The following is a 21,316-nucleotide window of genomic DNA, read 5'->3' on the forward strand; positions in this document are numbered from 1 at the left end:
TGCTTTTCCTCTACTTTACCCCTCTCTTTCCAAATAAAATACAATGCAATGCAGTTCTTTTTTTTTGATTTGCTATCTGGACATGGTAAGTAAAACTTCTTAAAATACAGTGAAGGGGTCCAAGTATGTTTATAGCATAAGCTCATAGGAGACAGTACAGAACACTGTAGTGTGTAATAGTCCAGGATAGACTGACACAAAGAGTATTTCACCACAGTGCACAGTAAACATCCAGTGAGAGATGAGAACGTTTACTTTCCAGGCACAGTGCCTAATATTTAGTGGATACTCAATAAGTATTTTTTAAAGAGAATTCTTATTCTAAAGCACAAAATGTCTATCTTTCCTCCCAATTCCAGGGCCAGTTACAACAGAAGACACTCCTATGGATGCTATTGATGCAAACAAGCAACTAGAGACAGCCGCCGAAGAGCCGGCAAGTGTCACACCTTTGGAAAATGCAATCCTTCTAATATATTCATTCATGTTTTATTTAACTAAGTCGGTAAGTTTAACATAGTTTTTTTTTAACTAAAATGTTGATTATTACAGTTTTTAAGTTGATTTTGAGCATGAGGTGAAGAACTTAAAATGTCTTTATGAACCTGACTCCTGATCCTTTGAAGAGAGACCCTGAAATGAGCCACAGGTGTGTGGCTTTAATGGGCTCTTAGTTCAGCACATGAGGAGGCTTTGCTGTATGCTGGAGCTGGGCACAAGCACACCTGTCAAACGTGGTTCTTCCTTTCAGGGACCTTTCAGTTTAGCCAGGAGAGAAAGACAGTCACTTGAAATGTAATATGATAATGGGCAGGAAGAGAAGTATTTACCTGATGGTAGAACAATCTGTGGCATAAATTGGTTCATCGTGGAGGGAGAGTGATAGGAAAGGCCAGAAATTCGCTGAGATATGCTTTAAGCAGATTCGAAAGACAGATGGGAGCTTGACTTGGAGTTGTCAAATAGAAGGGCTAGGGCAAGGATATGGGCAGGGGGGCGGGCAGCATGCAGTCAGGCAGAAGAAATAACACATTCAGAGAAATGGAGGCATGAAGAAAAGGTTATTTGGGGAAGCCAGGGAAGCGTGGGTAGTTGGTGTTTTTTCTTTTTCTTTTTTTTTTAAATTGAGACAGGGTCTTGCTCTGTTGCCCAGGCAGGAGTGCATTGGCGTGATCTCAGCTCACTGCAACCTCTGCCTCCTGGGCTCAGGCAATCCTCCTGCTTCAGTCCCCTGAGTAGCTGGGATCACAAGTGTGCACCACCATGCCTGGCTATTTTTTGTAGAGGTGGGGTTTTGTGATGTTGCCCAGGTTGGTCTCTAACTCCTGAGCCCATGGGAGCTGCCCACCTTGGCCTCCCAAAGTGCTGGGATTACAGGCGTGAGCCACCATTCCCGGCCAGTTGGTGTTGTTAAAGTGTGGAGTTAAAATTAGCTGGGCAGGGTGGTGCACACCTGTAATCCCATCTACTTGGGAGGCTGAGGCAGGAGAATAGCTTGAGCCCGGGAGGCAGAGGTTGCAGTTAGCTGAGATCGTGCCACTGCATTCCAGCCTGAGCGACAGAGCAAGACCCTGCCTCAGAAAAAATAAAAATAAAAAAGTATGGAGTTAGGAGGGAGAAGGTCTGTTGGAGGGACTCAGGGAAAGTCAGAAAGGAAATTGTACACCATAGTGAGTGGTCAGACCATTGTTGGCAGAGATCCTTGGAAGATTTTAAGCAGGAAAGGGATTGTCAGGTCTGTTTCTTAGAAAGAGTCACTTATGGCAGAATATTTATTCAGATCTTTCTAAAGGGAGCCATGCTCCAAATGAGACGTTTAATGTCTAGAAGCTTATCTAGGCTTTTTAGGACTTAGCTCCCCCTTGTGGTACTCGGTGGAATTGGACTTTTTTTCTTGGTAAATTAGAGGAATAAGCAAGCTCTTGAAGTTGGAGGCCAGGTTGCCCTTAGGGCTACAGAGAAAGTATGCTTCTCACCAAAGCCATTTCCTTTAGGTTCTGTTATTTCAAGACTCGAATAGGAAAGAGCGTTCTTGTTGTTTTTCTGTTAAAATCCATGGGTTTCAAGCCAAGATGATTTTATTTCAAATCCCAAAGCTATCAATTAGAAGTTTAGGGCAAATTACTAAACTTTGAACCTCAACTTTCTCATCTGAAAAATTTAGATAATACATACTCCAATTGTTGGTAAGAATTAAATGACATGATAATGTAAAATGTCTGGTGTAGCAACTGGCATTTTGTAAGATCTCATCCCTCACCTAATTCTCATTTGGATGGTCAGAGGGCATATAAAGACGTTGAATACCTGGGGGTTTCAGGAGAAAGACCACCAGGATGGAAAACAAGTAGGAAAACCAAACCATTTTTCAGTATTATTCATGTTTGTTCTGATGATAGCCACCTGGGTGAAGGTGTGTATTATCTTTGCAGTTGGAATAATGAAGTTTTCAGGGATTAAGACAGTCTCAGAATTCAGAATTTGGTTTTCAGAATGAAATTATCACTTGAAAAATTTAACAGCCCCAGTTGTAGAAGGAATTCTTTATTCATTGTATTTCTAGATACGCACAGAGCCCTCTTCTAGGCCTGGGTTGGGGCATATAGGAGTGGTGTAGGATACGATCTGTGATCAGGGGATAACAGGGAATGACAGACATGAATGGCAAGATATAAGGGTGCAGTGTTATAAGATGTCGACTTGAGAGGGATTGTCAAAAGAGCATTTTGATGGCTAAATATGTACCAGAAATTGTGCTAGGAATACAAGATTCCAAGAGGTATAAAGTGTAATTCTGACTTTTGAAAGGCTTCAAAAAAGGTTTACCAAATACATGTGAAAATTGGAGAAAGTGGAGAATATAGGAAATAGTTTATGCAAAGTATCAAGTAGTTCATACAGATAATTGTTTCATAGGGTTGTGGAGTAATGGGGTGCTGACTTTATTGGGAAAACTATACCAGAGGTCACACTCATAGATCAATAATTGATGAATAGTTAGTGGAATCTTAGGGTTGGAAGAGACCTTAGACGCTACTAGTCCAACTTCTCAGTAGTCATAGCAATTCCCTGTACTCTAAGCCTGCCATTTTGGGACCTGTGCGTCACCGGTTCCTAGTGTAAGCCGCCTACCTTGCAAGGCTATACATTCCTTTGTTGCCTATTTCATTCTTATACTGACTCCAAATTTTCCTCCAGATGATTTCCTCTATAGAATCTAGTTTTCTTTTTACATAGTAATCCTTTAAATATTTGAAGTTATACTTTAATTTATTTTAGCATTTTATCCTGGAAAATTTCAAATATACAAAAGCAGAGAATCCATGGGACCATCACCCAATAATTCCCAAAAGTGACTGTACCATTTTATACTTCCATCAGCAGTTAATGAAACTTCCATTTGACCACACCTTCCCTAACACTGGTGTTATCAGTCTTAAATTTTAGCCATTGTAGTCGGTATGTCTTTCTGGTTTTAATTGTAATTCCTGATGATTAATGATATTGAGCACTTTTTCACTGCTTATTGGCCATACTTTTTTGTGTGTCAGTTCACTCGGACTAGCTGGAATTTAAATGTCTTGCAGCCCTGTGACAACTCTGGGAATTGTTTAGCTTACAGTTGTTCTTTTTTCCTTTAGTTATTCTTTGCCCATCCTCAAGGAATCTTACCCTACACAGGTGCTGTTTAGAATTCAGGCTGAGGCTGAAGGGGAGACCTCCTTGCATATTTCTGGAACTCTACTTGTTCCTAGTGTCCATCTTTTTTTTTTTTTTTTTTTTTTTTTGAGACAGAGTCTTGCTCTGTTGCCCAGGCTAGAGTGCTGTGGTGCCATCTTGGCTCATTGCAACCTCCACCTCCCGGGTTCAAGCGATTCTCCTGCCTCAGCCTCCCAAGTAGCTGGGATTACAGGCACACGCCACCACACCCGGCTAATTTTTGTATTTTTCAGTAGAGACGGGGTTTCATCATCTTGGCCAGGCTGGTCTCGAACTCCTGACCTCGTGATCCACCGGCCTCGGCCTTCCAAAGTGCTGGGATTACAGGTGTGAGCCACTGTGCCCAGCCCATAGTATCCATCTTTCTGGTACCTTTTCCTGCATATCTCAGCTGCCTCAGTCTCCCCGAGCTTCAATCTCTGCCTCCTCTGCAAAATTGGTGTACTCTGCTTGGGTTCCTATCCCTGCACTGAAGTCAAGAAAGTACCGCCAGGTAGAAAGCTGGGAGGTTGTAGAGCTCACCTATTTGTTTCTTTTCTCTCAGGGGTCACAATTGTGTGCTGCCTGTTGTTCTCTATATGAAAAACAGTTTTTAAAATATCTTTTGTTTAGTTTGCTTGTTGCTTTCAGTGGGAGGGTGAGTCTCATACCAGTTACTGTCTATGGAGTTCTTTCTGTTATTATTGCAGTGCATTCATTGAAGAAACAGTTTTGTTTGGCTTCTAAGGTATATGATGGTCTAGATTTTGCTGACTACATCCCCCTGATGTATTTTAACATGTTTCTCTGGTTCTTTATATTTCCTGGGAATTGATAGTTGCATCAGTAGTCAAATTCAGATTCAATTTCGTTTGTCAAGAATACTTAATAGGAGATGTTATGTACTTCCATCAGGAGGCATTTAACATCTGGGTGTCCCTCTTTTTTTAAAATTCTCTTTATATTGTTCCTCCTTCATTTAAAGGCTGGGGTATTTCTACAAAGAGAAACTTATGATCAAGTATTCTTTACACTGAGATTTGGCTTGTATAGTTAAGGCAGGGTAAATATTTGATTCTTTTTGTTTATTTAAACAATTTTCAAAATAACGAGTTAGACAACTCATTCGTGGCATTATCAAATGATGCCCAAAGGGTTTTGTTTTTTTTCTGACTCTTTCTAATAATCATTATGCTGTCATGGATTTAAAAATATTTGGTGTGTTTCAATCCAATCAAGAATAATTTTTTTTTTTTTTTTTTGGTTAAGATAGGGTCTCACCCTGTTTCCCAGGCTGGAGTGCAGTGGTGTAATCATGGCTCACTGCAGCCTCGACCTCTCTGGGCTCAGGTGATCCTCCTACCTCAGCCTCCTGAGTAGCTGGGACTACAGGTGTGCGCTACGATTTTTTATATTTTTTGTAGAGACGGGGTTTTGCCATGTTTCCCAATCTGGTCTCAAAATCCTGGGCTCAAGTAATTTGCCTGCCTCAGCCTCCCGAAGTGTTGGGATTACAGACATGAGCCACCATGCCTGGCCAGTTATTCTTATTGATGATCAATTTACAATTATAATTGGAGATTTCAGTATCCCTTCTCAATAACTGATAGAATAGGAAGTCAATAAGGATCTAGAAGTTATGAACATCATCATTAACCAACTTGACATTATTGATGTTTATGGAACATTCCACCCAAGAAGAGCAGAATACATATACTTTTTAGTGCACATGAAGCGTTTACCAAAATAAACTATATTATCAGCCATAAAACAAGTCTAATGAATATAAAATGATTCAAGTAGTACAAAGTGTGTTCTCTTCACAATATAATTTAGAAATGAATAATGGAAATATCTGGAAAATCCCCAAATATTTGGAAACTAGGTGACACACTTCTTTCCGAACATCTTATGAGTTTAAAAAGAAAAGGAGAAATTAGTATTTTGAGATGAATGAAAATGAAAACAGGCCAGGCGCAGTGGCATCCCAGCACTTTGGAAGGCTGAGGCAGGAGGATCACTTGAGCCCAGAACTTCAAGACCAGCCTAAACATGGTGAAATCCTGTTTCTACAAAACACACACACACACACACACACACAAAGCTGGGCATGGTGGCACGTGTCTGTAGTCCCAGCTACTCAGGAGGCTGAAGTGGGAAGGTTGCTTGAGCCCAGGAGGTCGAGGCTGCAGTGAGCAGAGATTGTACGACTGCACTCCAGCCTGGGTGACAGAATGAGACCTTGTCTCAAGAAAAGAAAAAAAAAATAAAGACAAGAAAATGAAAACAAATATATCAAGTGTGTACAATGTCGCCAAAGAACTAGTGGGAAATGTATAGCACTACCTATATTAGAAAAAAAAAGAAAGGTCTCAAATAAATGACTTTATTTTCCACCGTGAGAGACTAGAAAAAGAAGAGCAAATTAATCCTCAAGTAAACAGAAGAAAAGAAATAATGAAGATAAGAGCATAATTCAGTGAAATAGAAAACAAAAGGAAAAGAGAGAAAATCAATGTAACCAAAACCTGGTTCTTTGAGATTAATAAAACTGATTAACCTATAGCCAAAGTGAACAGGGAAAGAAGAGAGGGAATACAGATTACCAATAGCAGCAATCAGAGAGACATCACCACATATTCTTCAGATGTTAGAATTATAATAAGGGAATATGATGAGCAATTTATGTCAACTAATTTGACAATTTAGATGAAGAAATTCTATCTAAGACACAGACTGCAAAAGCTCATTCAGGAAGAAACAGATAACCTTATGACTATTAAATAAATTGGATTTACAGCTAAAAACCTTTCCACAAAGAAAACCCAGATGGCTTCACTGCTGAATTCTATTAAACTTAAGAGGAAGAAATAATACAAATTCTACACAAACTTGTCTGTTAAACTGAAGAGGAGAAAATACTTCCCAGCTCATTGTATGAAGCTGATGTTACCAGGATATCAAAACAAGGCAAAGACAAAGACAAGTAAGAAAGAAAACCACAGACCAGTATCTCTCATAAACATTGGTACAAAAATTCTAAACAAAAATTTTAGCAAATCAAATCCAACAATATATAAAAAGGAAAATACTCTATGACCAAATAGGGTTAACACCAAGAATACAAAGTTTGTTTAACATTTGAAAATCAGTGTAATTAACCATAATGACAAACTTTAAAAAGACAATCCATATGTTCAGTTCAACAAACACAGAAAACCACTTTGAAAAAAATCTAAAATTGATTACTATGTAATTTAAAAAAACAATATATCAACAAACTAGGAATGGAAGGGAACTTAAATCACTTTTATGAAAGACTTAAAATAAACATCATACTTAATAGTGAATGATTGAATGTTTTTCCCCCAAGATCCAGAAGTGAAACAAGAATGTCTACTCTCGTTACATCTGTTCAGTGTTATAAGGCAATAGCCAGTGCACTAAGGCAAGAAAAAGAAAGAAAATGCATCCAGATTGGGAAATAAGTAAAATTGTCTTTTTTTGCAGACAACATGCATAAAATCTGGTGGGATATAGAAAAAAATCTAGTTTAGTAAGGTTGCTAGATAAAGATTTACATCTAAAAGCAATTGTATTTATATATGGTAGCAATGAACAATTGGAAATTGAAGTTAAATTCCATGTGCAATAGTATCAAAAATATGGAGTACTTATGGATAAATGTGGCAAAAAGTGTGTAAGACATATGCATTAAAAACTATAAAATATTGCTAATAGAAATTAAAGAAGACCTAAATAGATGGAGAGATAGACCTTGTTTATGAGTCAGAAGACTATATTGTTAAGCTCCCCAATTTGATCACTTGCATTAACATAGCCCCAATTAAAATCTCAGAAGGATTTTTTTTTTAATGACAAGCTGATTCTACAATTCATGGAAAATGCAGAGGACCTAGAATAGCCCAAGCATCATGTAATTTCAAGAGTTATTATAAAGCTCTAGTAATTAAGACAGCAGATGAATAGACCATTGGAACAAAATAGAAAATCTGGAAATATACATGTATGACAGTGGACTTCTGACAAAGGTGGAAAGACAATTAAATGTAAAAAGGAAAGTCTTTTCAACAAATGGTACCAAAACTATTAGATATTTATATGCAAAAAATTGATCCATACCTCACATGATGTACATAAATTAACTCAAAGCAGATCGTAGACTTAAATGTAAACCCTAAAACCATAAAACTTCTAGGAAAAATTAAGAGAAAAATTTTGTTGAACTTGGATTGGCAAAGATTTCTTACAGTTGACATCAAAAGTATGATTCATAAAGGAAAAATTTGATTATTTGGATTTAATCAAAATAAAAACATCTCTTCAAAACACACTGTTATACAAACTACAGACTGGGAAAGAGTCACTGCAAAGCATCTATCTGATAAAATATTTGTATTCAGAATACATAAAGAACTCTCAAAATTCATCTAAAAAATGTAATGCAGTAAAATTACACTTTACCAAGGAAGATATATACCAATTGCAAGTAAGCACATTTAAAAATGTTCACCATAATTATCAGGGAAATGCCAATTTAAAGCAGAATGAGTTACCACTACACACTTACTATAATGGCTAAAATTTCAAAAACTGATTTTACCATGTGTTGGAGAAGATGTGGAAGAAATGGAAGTATCATACACTGCTGATGGGGATGTGAAGTGGTACAGCTATCTTGAAAAACAGCTTGTCAGTTTCTTAAGGTAAACCTACACTGGTCATATGATCCAGCCATTCTTCTCCTAAACATTTACCTGAGACACATTTACCCAAGTGAAAATAAATTATACATGCATAGAAAGACTTGTAGGTCAATGTTTTTGACAGTTTATTTTTTCTGCCCAGCTGGCACATTTACTGGCATTAAACATAAGACCCTTCCCTTCCCTGGCACCAGGAAGCCATGCCCAAGGGGTATCCCTCTGCCCCATTTCTGCAACAAACTCTCAGGTCTTAGCAGTAGCCTGAGCTGCCCCCAGGGCTCTGGGCTGCTGAATCGTCTGGCTCGTCATTTCCATGACAGCCGGTTTCATGGTGTGCTCCTGGAGAGCTGGTGGATTTTCTCTATCTGCTTGGTTAGGAAGTCTGTCTTCCTCTTGAAGAAGTCCTTGGCATCCTCAGCTATCTTATCTACATAGTACCCAGTTCCTACATCAATGAGCACATGTTCCACATCATGCAGCTTCTCAGGGACATACATTAAACTTGTCAGTGGGAGGAGTAATTCTCTTCCCTCATTGTTCTTACTCAGCATGTTCAGACAGTCCTTGGCTTCTACATACTTGGTCTGTACCACTTTGAGCTGGGCAATGGAGGTGGACAAGAACTCCATTTCCTGGTCCAGCTGGTTCTTGAGCATTTCTAGCTGCGGCAGATTCATCTCCGTGATAGTCTTGGAAGTTTTATTTATAAAAGCCTAAAACTGGAAAAAATCAAATATCCATCTATAGATGACAGATAAACAGATTATGGCATACCCATACAATGAAATGCTACTCAGCAATTAAAAAAAGAACCATTATAGATATGTGCAGCAATGTGGGTGAATTTCAAATTATGCTGAATGAGAGAAGCCAGAGAAAATATAATCGTGCATTATTACATACATATAAAACTTTAGGAAATGCAAACTAATCTATTATGACAGACATTCTGCTTCAGAGGCAGGGAGGGATGAAAAGGGGCAGGAGATTACCAAGGGAATAAGGAGACTTTGGGAGGTTCACTATGTTGGTTGTGATGATGGTTTCACAGGTGTACTCATATGCAAAACTGATCAAACTGTGCACTTTAAATACATATAACTTATTGAATGTCATATTTCCCTCAAAGCTGTAAAGAAAAAAAATCCTAACTTTCTTAGATAAAAGTAGTAGTCTCTACTTTTCTCTACCTTTAAAAAAAAATGTATTCTGACAGCATACCCTAGCAGTATATAAAATTATTTTCTTTTATAGCTTCACAGTATACTTTGTTGTATTTAATATGTCTTTCATTCATGGCCATTTTGGTTGTTTCTAGTCTTTTGTTATAAGTAATGCTGGAATAATATAGTTTTGTGCATATATTTTTTCAGCATTTGTTGTTATATCCCCAGTATCTTTGAGATAGATCTTTAGAAGTGGGATTGTTGAGTCAGTAGGTAAATACACAAGTTATTTCGGGAGACGTTGCCAAATCATAGGGGTTGTATGATTTTATATAAAGATCAGCATAGCATGAGAGTGCCTGCTTCCTCCACATTCTCTCACCTACAGAGTGTGTTGTCAAATGTTTGGATCTTGCCAAGATAAGTGAGAAATCATATTTCATTGTAGGTTCATTTTGTATTTCTTGTATCAGGAGTGAGGCAGAGCATGTTTCCATATGTTTTTAAATTATTTGCATTTCTTTTCCTGGGATCTGTTCATTACCTCAGCCCATTTTTCTATAGGTTTGCTGGCGGCTATCTTCTTATTTGTAAAGCACTTTATATTTTAGGAATATTAATCCTTCATAATATGTTACAAATATTTTTTCTTAGGTTACCATTGCCAAACTTTGATTATTTTGCAATTTTTTTGGATGGGGTTGGGCAAGTTTTTTTGGTTTTCCAGTAATCAAATTTACAAACATTTTCCTTTGTTGCTTTTGGATTTTGATACATAATTAGGAAGGTCTTGCCCACTCACATAATACATAGAGACAGTCACTCAATTTTTTCAACTACTTGTTTGTTTTCATTTTTTACATTCAGGTTTCTGATTAACTTGGAATTTATGAACAATGAGAAAAAGATCCAGTTTTATCATTTTCCATATTGTTATCTAGATATGTAATACCACTTATTAAAAAGTCTGTTAACCAGCTGCCTTGCTGTATCCCAAATTTCCAGTGCAGTTGGGTCTATTTCTGGATTTTTTATTCTGCCCCGTGGTCGGTCTGCATCCTTGGGCCAGTACCATACTGTTATTACAGATCCTGCCCTCCTCTTGTACCACACCCTTCACTGCTCTTCTTTCTCAGGGTTTTCCTGCTTGTTCTTGCTTGATTGTTCCTCTGAGTTGACTTTATATTCAACTCGAAGAGAGACCTTTAAAGGTCTAAAAATGGTATTTTTTATCTACAGATACCATTTTTTCCCCACAGATTAAATGTCCCTGGTTTCTTCAACTTTTGGAACGTGATTTCCATACTATTCATTATCCTTGTCCTTTTCCACAAGTCATGTAACCTTAAGATGTGGCCGGACACTTGTAGTCCCAGCTTCTCAGATGGCTTGAGCCCCGGAGTTCGAGTCCAGCCTGGGCAACATAGGGAGACTCCCTCCCCTCCCCCGCAGCCACCATCTAAAAAAAAAAAGTGGGACCCATAACTCAACCCATGTGCATGGGGGTGACACGATTACATGACTCCTGGGTAAGACTTTTTAATAGAGTGTCGGCAAGAATGTGAGACAGCGAGCGCAATGGAGGTCTGGAGGCGGAACAGTAAGCAGAGAACTGAGTGGGCAGGGAAGAAAGGCCGCGCACTGCAGCGGCGCCCCATCTGAGCGGTGGTCCTTCCACGCTGTGAGAGGAAGGGCCAGCTCCGGGCCGGCACGAGAGGCCTGCTGTTCTCCTTTTCCCCAGCTGCCGCCCACAATCCTCCTCCAGGTAGATTCCCTGGCCTCCTTACTCCGGGGCTCTTTAAGTCTCCGGTTCCTGGCGGAAGCGCCAGTCACTTCCGCCTCCCTTTACTGGGATTCTTCCGCTCTAGCCCTATTCGCTCTTCTACCCCGTCCCCTCGATAGTTGGTTCCGTCCGCTCTGGCCCCGCCCTCGCAGGCCGGCTCCTTTGGTGCCTTGAGGTGCGCCAGGGGCAGTGGCTGATGACGTGCTTTATAGGCGGCATAAAGCGAAAGTGCAGGCAGCAGTGGAAGGCGAAGTTCAATCCCAGAGTCCGCCCCCTGAATTGGGGCCTTTCCGGAGGAGGAAGCTCTGAAAAACAGGGGGCCCAGTGCCATTCCGCAGGGAATTGTCGCTTGCGTTCAGCTGTTCTACACAATGGACTCAGTACCTGCCACTGTGCCTTCTATCACCGCTACCCCGGGGGACCCGGAACTTCTGGGACCCCTGTCTGTGCTCTACGCAGCCTTCATAGCCAAGCTGCTGGAGGTGACAGTCCCGATTCCCAGGGAGGGACCCAAGCTGTCACAGGCGGGTGGATGAGTTCTAAGCAGAGTGGGTGCACTGATTGTCTGTGCAAAGGAGAAATGGAGTGTGTCAGATCCTAGGAAAGCAAGACGTTTCTGTGCTGTTTAGGGAGGCAGGTGGGAGTGTGTTTGAGAAGGTTTCGTCACTCTTTTTTTTTTTTTAATTGAGTACTTACGAAGTGACAGCACTTTATGTTCTGGTGTGAAGTCATGATCAAAACACAGAGAACCTACAGGTCTTTTCCGCATAACCCCCGGCTCTGTTGTGGGATGGGACCAGTGTGATAGTGTACTTGTAGAGGGCTGTGGAAACAGCATAGAGCAGACAGGTGTTTAATGCACTGTTTTCAAGGAAACATTTAGAATTAAGGCACTAAATTCAAAGCGGTTTATCTAGATCAGTTATCAGGAGCTATCCAAACTTAGCATTTGTTCTTTGTTTATGTAAGTCGATTTAAGATTGTAAATCTTAGAGGAATAACACGTTATTTGTGGTATTCATTATCATCATATTGGTTTTATTTGCAGCCATAAAAAGTTAGTTACTTGTATACAAAAGGTTTTTTGTCTTATGTGGTTTTTTAAGCAATAAAAACCAATTTATTCAAGACAAAAGTATGATGCAGAGAGATTCCAGCCATGTTTTAGATAACATATTGTATCAGGGCCTATTGAAACTAGAAATATATGCCCAACCTAAAGACATTTAGAGTCATAGTACTTCAAAACACCACAGGCCAAACAATAAGTATGAGACTCCCAGTATCCTGTTTTTCTTAAAGCAGTGAGAGCTACTGAAGATTTTTGAGGGGATAGGTATCTGATAAAGTTGGTTTAGAATTTCTGTGAATGAGTCTTTGTGACTGCTTTATGGTAAGCTTCTTTAAGGTTTCTCATTATTTCTAACATTATTTCTAACATTCAGCTAGTTGCTACATTGCCTGATGATGTTCAGCCTGGGCCTGATTTTTATGGACTGCCATGGAAACCTGTACTTATCACTGCCTTCTTGGGAATTGCTTCGTTTGCCATTTTCTTATGGAGAACTGTCCTTGTTGTGAGTAAATTAATGCATACTTTAACTCATAAATTTAAGTATGGTTTTATAATCACAGTCCTTTTGTTTCTTTTTCAGTTTCTAATATGAACAGAAATTAATGCTTTTAATTCAAGCTAACCTTGTAAAATAATTTAGTATAATTTTTGTGTTGGTAAATTCTTAAGTGAATAAGACAACATGTATAATCTAAATGGGAAAACTTCAGTTTAAATGTCCCTTATATCAAAATCTAAATTTTAAGAATTAGGTGGGTCTTTATTTCAACTCACAAAGGATAAAAAGAAAGAACTAGATAGGTCATATGTACACTGTTAGTAGAACTAGGAATTCTTAGAGCCATCCTGAAAAATAGTTTCATGATGTGTATGATAAGCCTTAAAAATGGTTATATCCTTTTATATTATATTAATGTCATGTCTAGTAATCTATCCTAAAGAAATAACCAGTCAGCCAGGCACAGTGGCTCACGCCTGTAATCCCAGCACTTTGAGAGTCCGAGGCAGGTGGATCACTTGAGACCAGGAGTTCAAGACCAGCCTAGCCAACATGATGAAACCCCATCTCTTCTAAAAATACGAAAATTAGCCAGGTGTTGTGGCACATGCCTGTAATCCCAGCTACTCGGGACGCTGAGGCAGAGAATTGCTTGAACCTGGGAGGCGGAGGCTGCAGTGAGCTGAGATGTGCCACTGCACTCCAGCCTGGGTGACAGAGTGAGACTCCATCTCAAAAAAAAAAAAAAAAAAAAGAAAGAAAGAAATAACCAATCATGCATTAAATATCTTACATGGCCGGGCGTGGTGGCTCACACCTGTAATACCAGCACTTTGGGAGGCGGAGGCAGGTGGATCACGTAAGGCCAGGAGTTTGAGACCAGCCTGGCCAACAAGACAAAACCCCATCTCTACTAAAAATACAAAACTTAGCCGGGGGTGGTGGCAGGAGCCTGTAATCCCAGCTACTTGGGAGGCTGAGGCAGGAGAATCGCTTGAACTGGGGAGGCAGATCATGCCACTGTGCTCCGGCCTAGGCGACAAAGTGAGACTGTCTCAAAAAAAAAGTTTTAAATATCTTACATAAGAGCATTCAGTAGAACAGTATTTATTAGAGTGAAAACTTTGACACAACCTGCTGTGATTCACAGTGGGAAAATTGTTAAATTATTGCATGTTCATATAATGGGATATTAGGCTGCTTTATATAATTCAAAGACATAGGAGCACAACAAATACTCACAATTTAACATGAAGTAGAAAAAAAGTAGAAACCAAGACTTTAAGGTATAGATAAACTGTATATTACATAAGCATACACACAGAAAATAAATGCTGCAAGGAAATACAATAAAATGATAAAAATTCTTATATCTAGAAGATGAGGTAAGTTTTCAGTTTTTAAAAAATGTGTATTTTCCAGATTTTCTGATTTGATCACGTACTATTTTACTCAGAAAATATCTTTTTATTTTGAAATGCAAATTATATCATGTGTAAAGGCACACCGTTATTTTTTTATCTTCTGTGCAGAATTTGTCTTTCAGACTTAAACATATGTATGTCTAAGTGTGTGTACTCATACTTGTACATCCTTATGATTATACTATATAGCATTCAGCTTCATAGTTATTTAACATAATTGGGAGAAGATTATTTGTGTAAATGAGCTTTGCAGATGAAAAGCTTTGTATTGAAACTTCACAGTTAAAATGGCCAAAATTATTGGATGCAAATCTTTCTAAAACCGAGTACTCTTTTTCTGATTTCATAATTGTATCACATATATCATCATTAATAAATTTTCTCTGCTTTCACAATTGATTGTAAAATTACTTAAAAAGAAGGGTCTTTTTTCCTGTGAGGCCTTCTCTAACCTCCTGGTGTTTTCTTCAGATAAAAAGAGAGAATCAAAGGGTAAATGGAAGGGGAAAAGGTGAAAACATTTTACATTTCCCACTCTTGTTTCTCCTATTTGTTAATAAAAAAATTCTAACGCCTTTTTCGTTTTTCAGAAAGTTATGTAGGCTCTGTGTCCTAACTGCTGTTCCTCAGCCTCAGCACTTGACTTTTGGAAACTTGGTCTCTGCTTGCCTGTTAGTTTGTGTGAAATGGAGCAGAGGAATTAGCAAGGCCATGACATTAGAGAGATAGTAATTTCTTTCCATGTTGGAATTTTCTGAATGCATATTCCTATAACAATGGTATTATAAGTGAGATTTAGATACTGGAATTATTATGTATACAGTATATTAATTATTGTATACAGTAATACAGTATATTATGTAAACAGTATATTTACTGAGCTTATGGATGATTTGTGGACTGGTGTTAGTATCTCATCAACATAACATTTGAAAGGGAAAATATGTTCTGGGTTGCAAAGAAATTTAGTAATATTCTTTTTACAATATTAGTTACTGCTTAGATTTTCTTGTCCTATAATTTAGTGCTGTCTTTGGGGGATGATTTGGGTGCCCTTTCAGGAAGATGATAGTTGTCATTTCTCTTGTTGGTTATGCATTTTCCTCTAGTAGTCTTCTCTTCCCTGTCAGGTTTATGAGCACTGTTTTTAGTGGTCTAGGAAAATCACGTAATCTAGCTTAGTATTTATAGCATTATTTTTAAATTCAGCCAGTAGTCAACTTTGAGTAGGATTTCTGAGATGTTTTCTGGAGAGCAAAAGAGGGTGTATCTTAGTACGAAGATCATACCTTTAATTATGTTTCCTCAGAGTCTTTTTGAGTAGTCATTGTTTTTAGATTTCTTTCTGGCTATTTGGAGTTGTCAAATAAGTGACTTTGAGTAAATAAAATGTTAATATATTTATTACAAAAATATTAGCCATTTCTGTTATTCAAGTTAAGTGCTCTTTTCATAAGACTGGTGCTCATTTAGATATATAAACATATCTTTAGCTGTGCAAAGTAAGATATTTACCTTAGTGCTTTATCTGTCAGACCACAACATATCACTACTGGTTAAATTTGAAATGCTTTTTAACCTTTTTAAGTTTTTTCATCTTGAGGATTCATTATGCTAAACCAAAGTTTTATTAAATTCTCATTTGGTTACAATTCTGACAGTTGTATTAGAAACTATATACATCTATTAATAAAATGTTTGACATCAAATTTAATTCTATTTCTCTTTTCTAGGTGAAGGATAGAGTATATCAAGGTAAGTCTTTAGGCTTATTTTGTTATTTGTACTATTCCCTCTGTATTGGTGTTTGATATGAATTTTATATATAAGTAGTTTTAGTAACTTCTGATGTCTGACTGACTTATAGCTTCTGAAAACTTTACTATTCCTAGGTTGCCAGGTTGGATGATAGAGTGAATGGTGATGCTACCAACTGAGATGGGAGATGAGGAGGAACAAATTGTGGGAGTAGGGAGAAGATCATTAATTTGGGGCAGATTGACCTTAAATGTTGATGTAGTACCAATTGATTACATGTGACCAGTGTCCCTGTGCTAATGATTTAGTCAGTACATTACATATTTATTTAAGTAGATAATTTGAGGACTAGAAATATAAATCAGCATGCCTGCATTTTCTGTTTCTCTTTGCAAATGACATATTTGAAGTGATGCCATTTTCTGAGAAGAAAGATGCTTCATGCAGGGAGGAATATTGAGCTATAACATTTTACTGTATTTCCCATCTTGGAAATAAATTAAACTCTCATTGAAATAAAGGTTCTTATTATATTTTTCTTAAATTCTAACAGTATTTTTACATCCTTATTCTTGTTAGCAGATTGCTTTTTGTGTTAATCTGTTTTCACACTGCTATAAAGAAATACCCAAGGCCTTGTGTGGTGGTTCATGCCTGTAATCCCAACACTTTGGGAGGCCAAAGCGGAGGATTGCTTGAGCTCAGGAGTTCGAGACCAGCCTGGGCAACATGGAGAAACCCCATCTCTATAAAAAAAATACAAAAGTTAGCTGGGTGTGGTGGCACACACCTGTAGTCCCAGCTACTCAGGAGGCTGAGGCAGGAGGATTGCTTGAGCTTGGGAGGTGGAGTTTGCAGTGAGCTGAGATTGCACCACTCAACTCCAGCCTGGACAACAGAGCAAGACCCTGTCTCAAAAAAAGAAATACCTGATACTGGGTAATTTATAAGAAGTTTAATTAGCTCATGTTTCTGCAGGCTGTAGGAAGTATAGCGGCATCTGCTTCTGAGGAGGCCTCAGGGAGCTTTTACTCACAGCAGAAGGCAAAGCGAGAGCAGGCCATCTTACATGGTGGGAGCAGGAGCAAGAGAGAGTGAGTGGGGAGGTGCTGCACACTTTTAAAACCAGATTCCACAAGAACTCAGTCACCATCACAGAATAGCACCACAGGGATGGTGATAAACCACTCATGAGAAATCTACCCTTATGATCCAATCACCTTCCACCAGGCCCCACCTGAACACTGGGTACTATAATTTGTTATGAGATTTGGTGGAGACACAGAACCAAACCATATCACTTTTTAAAACCATAATAGTTATGCTGAGAAGTTCTTTTTCCTCATAGTGCAAGATAACATGTCTTTGCTGCTGATACATTGGGTAATTCAATTTCATTTAGTGATCATAATAACCTTATTATTTTTTTCTTTTTTCAGTCACGGAACAGCAAATTTCTGAGAAGTTGAAGACTATCATGAAAGAAAATACAGAACTTGTACAAAAATTGTCAAATTATGAACAGAAGGTATAATTATTCTTTGTTTTTTTTTTTCATGGTCCCAGCTTGAATTATTTGTCACCTATCTTATAGTTCAGTTACTATGGTATTTTTAAATAGTATTTATTATTACATTAATTCCTATAAACCATCCAGATCTTAAGCAGTCTTATGTGTAAAGTACTGTTTTCTTCTGTAAGAGGTCAGTCACTTGAAAATAAGTTCTGGTAGCACTATACTTTATATTTCTGGATTCTGAATGCTTCATTTTATATAGATCAAGGAATCAAAGAAACATGTTCAGGAAACCAGGAAACAAAATATGATTCTCTCTGATGAAGCAATTAAATTTAAGGTAAAAACTTCTTTTGGGGATTACATTTTTAAAACAAGAGTAAAAGTAATGAGTATAACTAACCTTAATATCTTTTTTGTAGGATAAAATCAAGACACTTGAAAAAAATCAGGAAATTCTGGATGACACAGCTAAAAATCTTCGTGTTATGCTAGAATCTGAGAGAGAACAGAATGTCAAGAATCAGGACTTGGTAAGAGTTTTGCTGCTAAGTATCTAATAATTTGGGTTTTGAACTCTTTTGTAGATTGAGTTGAACTCTTTATTTTCCATGCTGTTATGTGAAGTAAGAGTGCGAGTCAGGGAAGTTGAACCTACTTCTGTCCATTTTCGTGGAATTTTAAGTACTTACACAAGAAATTATTCTTACAGGCCTAGGAAGTATTTTGGTTCTCAACCCTAGGTAATTGTCATATTGCTTGGCTCTGCCCTCCGAAACATGTGGAACAACTAAGAAACCCAGTTGAACAGTCCTTGTGTTTTGTTTTGTTTTGCAAAGTTTTTTTTTTTTTTTGCTATAAACATTTTATGTTATTAATAGAATAGTTTTAGAATGACCTAAAAGTTGCAAAGATAGTAGAGAGGGTTCCATTAATCCCACACCCTATTAATCTTGATGACCTCATTGAGGTAGTATTGCCAGGTTTCTTCACTGTAAAATTACTTTTTTTTTTTAAACTTTTTGCATTATTGTACTCTTTGGAAGGAAGTTACACAGCCCACAGTTAAAAAGTGAAGGGTTATGCTCCGTCCTCTTGAGGAGCCAGAATCTTCATAAATTATCTAGAATTCTATATGGGTGATCTGTCTATTCTCATTCCAATCCTACCATTTTTAATTTAGGCAAGAGAATTTTTAAAGTACCTTGGGGGTTATTTTTTTCTCTTGCCACAAGAAAAAAAAAAAAGTCACATTGATTTGAACTGGTTTACTTAAAAGTTTTTTCAATTTCTTTTCTTTCACCTTTTAGTCTGGTCGTCTACCACATTTTATTCTAACCAGGAAGGTTGTGTATGCTGTGAAATATTTATGCCTTTGATTATTTTCCCTTACCTCTTTAAGTTCTTGATTTTTCCTGAGGGCAAAACTGAAACACCTGCTTTTACCTGAAACATAGGGGATGGCTCTGGGACATACTTTGTTGATGTTTCTTCTTCTTAGTATGTATCCCAGTGTTTCTACTAAAATCCTAATATGCATTTTGTGTTCTGTTTTTACATGGCAGATATCAGAAAACAAGAAATCTATAGAGAAGTTAAAGGATGTTATTTCAATGAATGCCTCAGAATTTTCAGAGGTAAAGCTGACTATAATTCCTGCAGGATATTAATACTATATCATAGTTTGATTGCAGAGCAAAAATTTGATGTATGCTAGAATGTGCAAAAAATGAAAACTACATGATGTTGGGTTGGAAGAGTAACTTTTTCTGGTTTTCTTTGGAATTAATTCACTAATAGGAGTGTTTTGCATTAGGTTCAGATTGCACTTAATGAAGCTAAGCTTAGTGAAGAGAAGGTGAAGTCTGAATGCCATCGGGTTCAAGAAGAAAATGCTAGGCTTAAGAAGAAAAAAGAGCAGGTAAAGGAAAGTGCGTGTCCTAGGTCATGTAAAATAGAGAACCCAGTATCATACCTCATGAATGCCTTTACTGAGATCTATTTTTAAGGTAATATATGTGCAGGATTCTGTTCTTAGATATGCAAAGTTTAAACTATGCTTCCAAAATTGAGTGTAGGTATACATTCTCTATCTGTTCTGGATTTTCTGTTCTGTACAATTTATTTTGGCTATCAGAGTGTGTAGTCTTGTTTTGTCAAACACCAATTGCTATTAACTTAAGTAGCCTCGAGTGGGTAATAGATTGGCTTTTTAGACGTAAGAGTTAGATATTTTATAACCCTCCTTTGAGTAGTTACTGCTTCACTAGCCAAGGGAAGGTTACATGATCAGGAGTGTGGACTTGGGAGATAGTAGGATGAGCCCTTCTGTTCCTTCTGTAAGTGAATTATTTGAATTGGCTACAATTTTCTGAAGGATGCAATAAACAAGATCAATTTCCTTGATAGCTCTGGTGTTCTCACTACAGCTCTGAGGGTTGGGGCCACTGTCTCCTCCCACTTAACCAAGGTCTTAGCCCATAGTGATAGGCCAAGGAGAGGCATGGTTCCTTATTTCCCTGTCTCATTCATGTGGTCCTAATGTCTCCAGTGCAAAAGCCCTAACCTGTGGGAATCATGTGTTTTAACTTTTCAGTTGCAGCAGGAAATCGAAGACTGGAGTAAATTACATGCTGAGCTCAGTGAGCAAATCAAATCATTTGAGAAGTCTCAGAAAGATTTGGAAGTAGCTCTTACTCACAAGGATGATAATATTAATGTAAGTGCGTTCATGAATACAAGCTTAATTCTTGTGAATTATGAAATCTGTTGAATTAAATGGAAAGACTCTTAATGCCCTTTTACTTCTTTTCTAGGCTTTGACTAACTGCATTACACAGTTGAATCTGTTAGAGTGTGAATCTGAATCTGAGGGTCAAAATAAAGGTGGAAATGATTCAGATGAATTAGCAAATGGAGAAGTGGGAGGTAAGATCAGCCTCAAGGAGGATGGACCCCTTTTGCCTTCTTGTCTTTAAGTGCACCAGTGCTACTTTTCAGCTGGCTGAATTTCCTCTTAAGCTTTCGAGTTGTAAATGCATTGGATTTGAATGTATGTCTGTTTGCATTGGGCAGAGGTGGATTGCTAGGGTGTGGTGTAGCAATAAGCATGCAATGAACACTGACTTTGTTTTTTACATTGAGACTAGAAGGGTGCACGGGAGCTGCACTGGTCATGTCTTACACCTCTAAGTATTGAACACATACAGTAGTAGAAACTTGTTTTTCAGTTTCATGGAGATAACATTTTAAAACTTGTCATCTCAGTAGCTGTGTGGTTTTAAGGCCCACAACTGGTTTTAAGAGCACTGAGGTGGTTGGAGGCATAAACTGACTAAGGCCGTGAAAGAAAACCACAACTGGTTTTGAGAGTACTGAGGTGGTTGGATCCATAAACTAAGGCCATGAGAGTGGAGGCTATAGTGTTGCAGTGTTTACTGATGAGGAAAATGTTTCTAGATGCCCTCTCTCAAGTTGGATATTGCTTGTGTAGTGGGTGTTTTAAACCACACCTGGTAGTAGATTCTGGAGGAGAATAGGAGGGAATCTTTCTGAATAAGACACTAAGCCCAGATGGAAGAAAGAGCTTTATCTCACATGTTTCTTCTTGCTCAATAATGGCATGTATAACATGTTTATTGTACAAATGGGAATTCACTTTTTCAGTCT

The 21,316-nt window shown here is 37.9% G+C and overlaps 2 protein-coding genes across 9 annotated transcripts in view; one reads left to right on the top strand and one right to left on the bottom strand.

Moving 5' to 3' along the window:
- MIA3 (MIA SH3 domain ER export factor 3) overlaps positions 1 to 21,316 on the top strand; it is a 76,284-nt gene that overhangs the window by 42,716 nt on the left and 12,252 nt on the right. For 6 of the 8 annotated variants that reach the window (XM_055379058.2, XM_019030808.4, XM_004028441.5 and 3 more), the window contains 10 exons: positions 360 to 505; positions 12,821 to 12,952; positions 16,107 to 16,128; positions 17,571 to 17,659; positions 17,910 to 17,987; positions 18,070 to 18,180; positions 19,213 to 19,284; positions 19,464 to 19,568; positions 20,244 to 20,366; positions 20,464 to 20,575. In XM_055379058.2, the coding sequence (XP_055235033.2) occupies positions 360 to 505; positions 12,821 to 12,952; positions 16,107 to 16,128; positions 17,571 to 17,659; positions 17,910 to 17,987; positions 18,070 to 18,180; positions 19,213 to 19,284; positions 19,464 to 19,568; positions 20,244 to 20,366; positions 20,464 to 20,575 (990 nt within the window). Of the gene's footprint in view, positions 1 to 359; positions 506 to 5,489; positions 11,858 to 12,820; positions 12,953 to 16,106; positions 16,129 to 17,570; positions 17,660 to 17,909; positions 17,988 to 18,069; positions 18,181 to 19,212; positions 19,285 to 19,463; positions 19,569 to 20,243; positions 20,367 to 20,463; positions 20,576 to 21,316 lie in introns of those variants that run through there. The other 2 variants (XM_019030826.4, XM_019030821.4) reach the window with 2 other exon arrangements.
- On the bottom strand, positions 8,670 to 11,706 carry LOC109028279 (prefoldin subunit 5). Its single transcript, XM_055367704.2, is given in 3 exon segments — positions 8,670 to 8,779; positions 8,782 to 9,115; positions 11,479 to 11,706. Coding segments are annotated over 3 exon segments (672 nt in total).

The sequence above is a fragment of the Gorilla gorilla genome, chromosome 1, assembly GCF_029281585.2.
Source record: "Gorilla gorilla gorilla isolate KB3781 chromosome 1, NHGRI_mGorGor1-v2.1_pri, whole genome shotgun sequence".
Taxonomy (NCBI): Eukaryota; Metazoa; Chordata; class Mammalia; order Primates; family Hominidae; genus Gorilla; species Gorilla gorilla.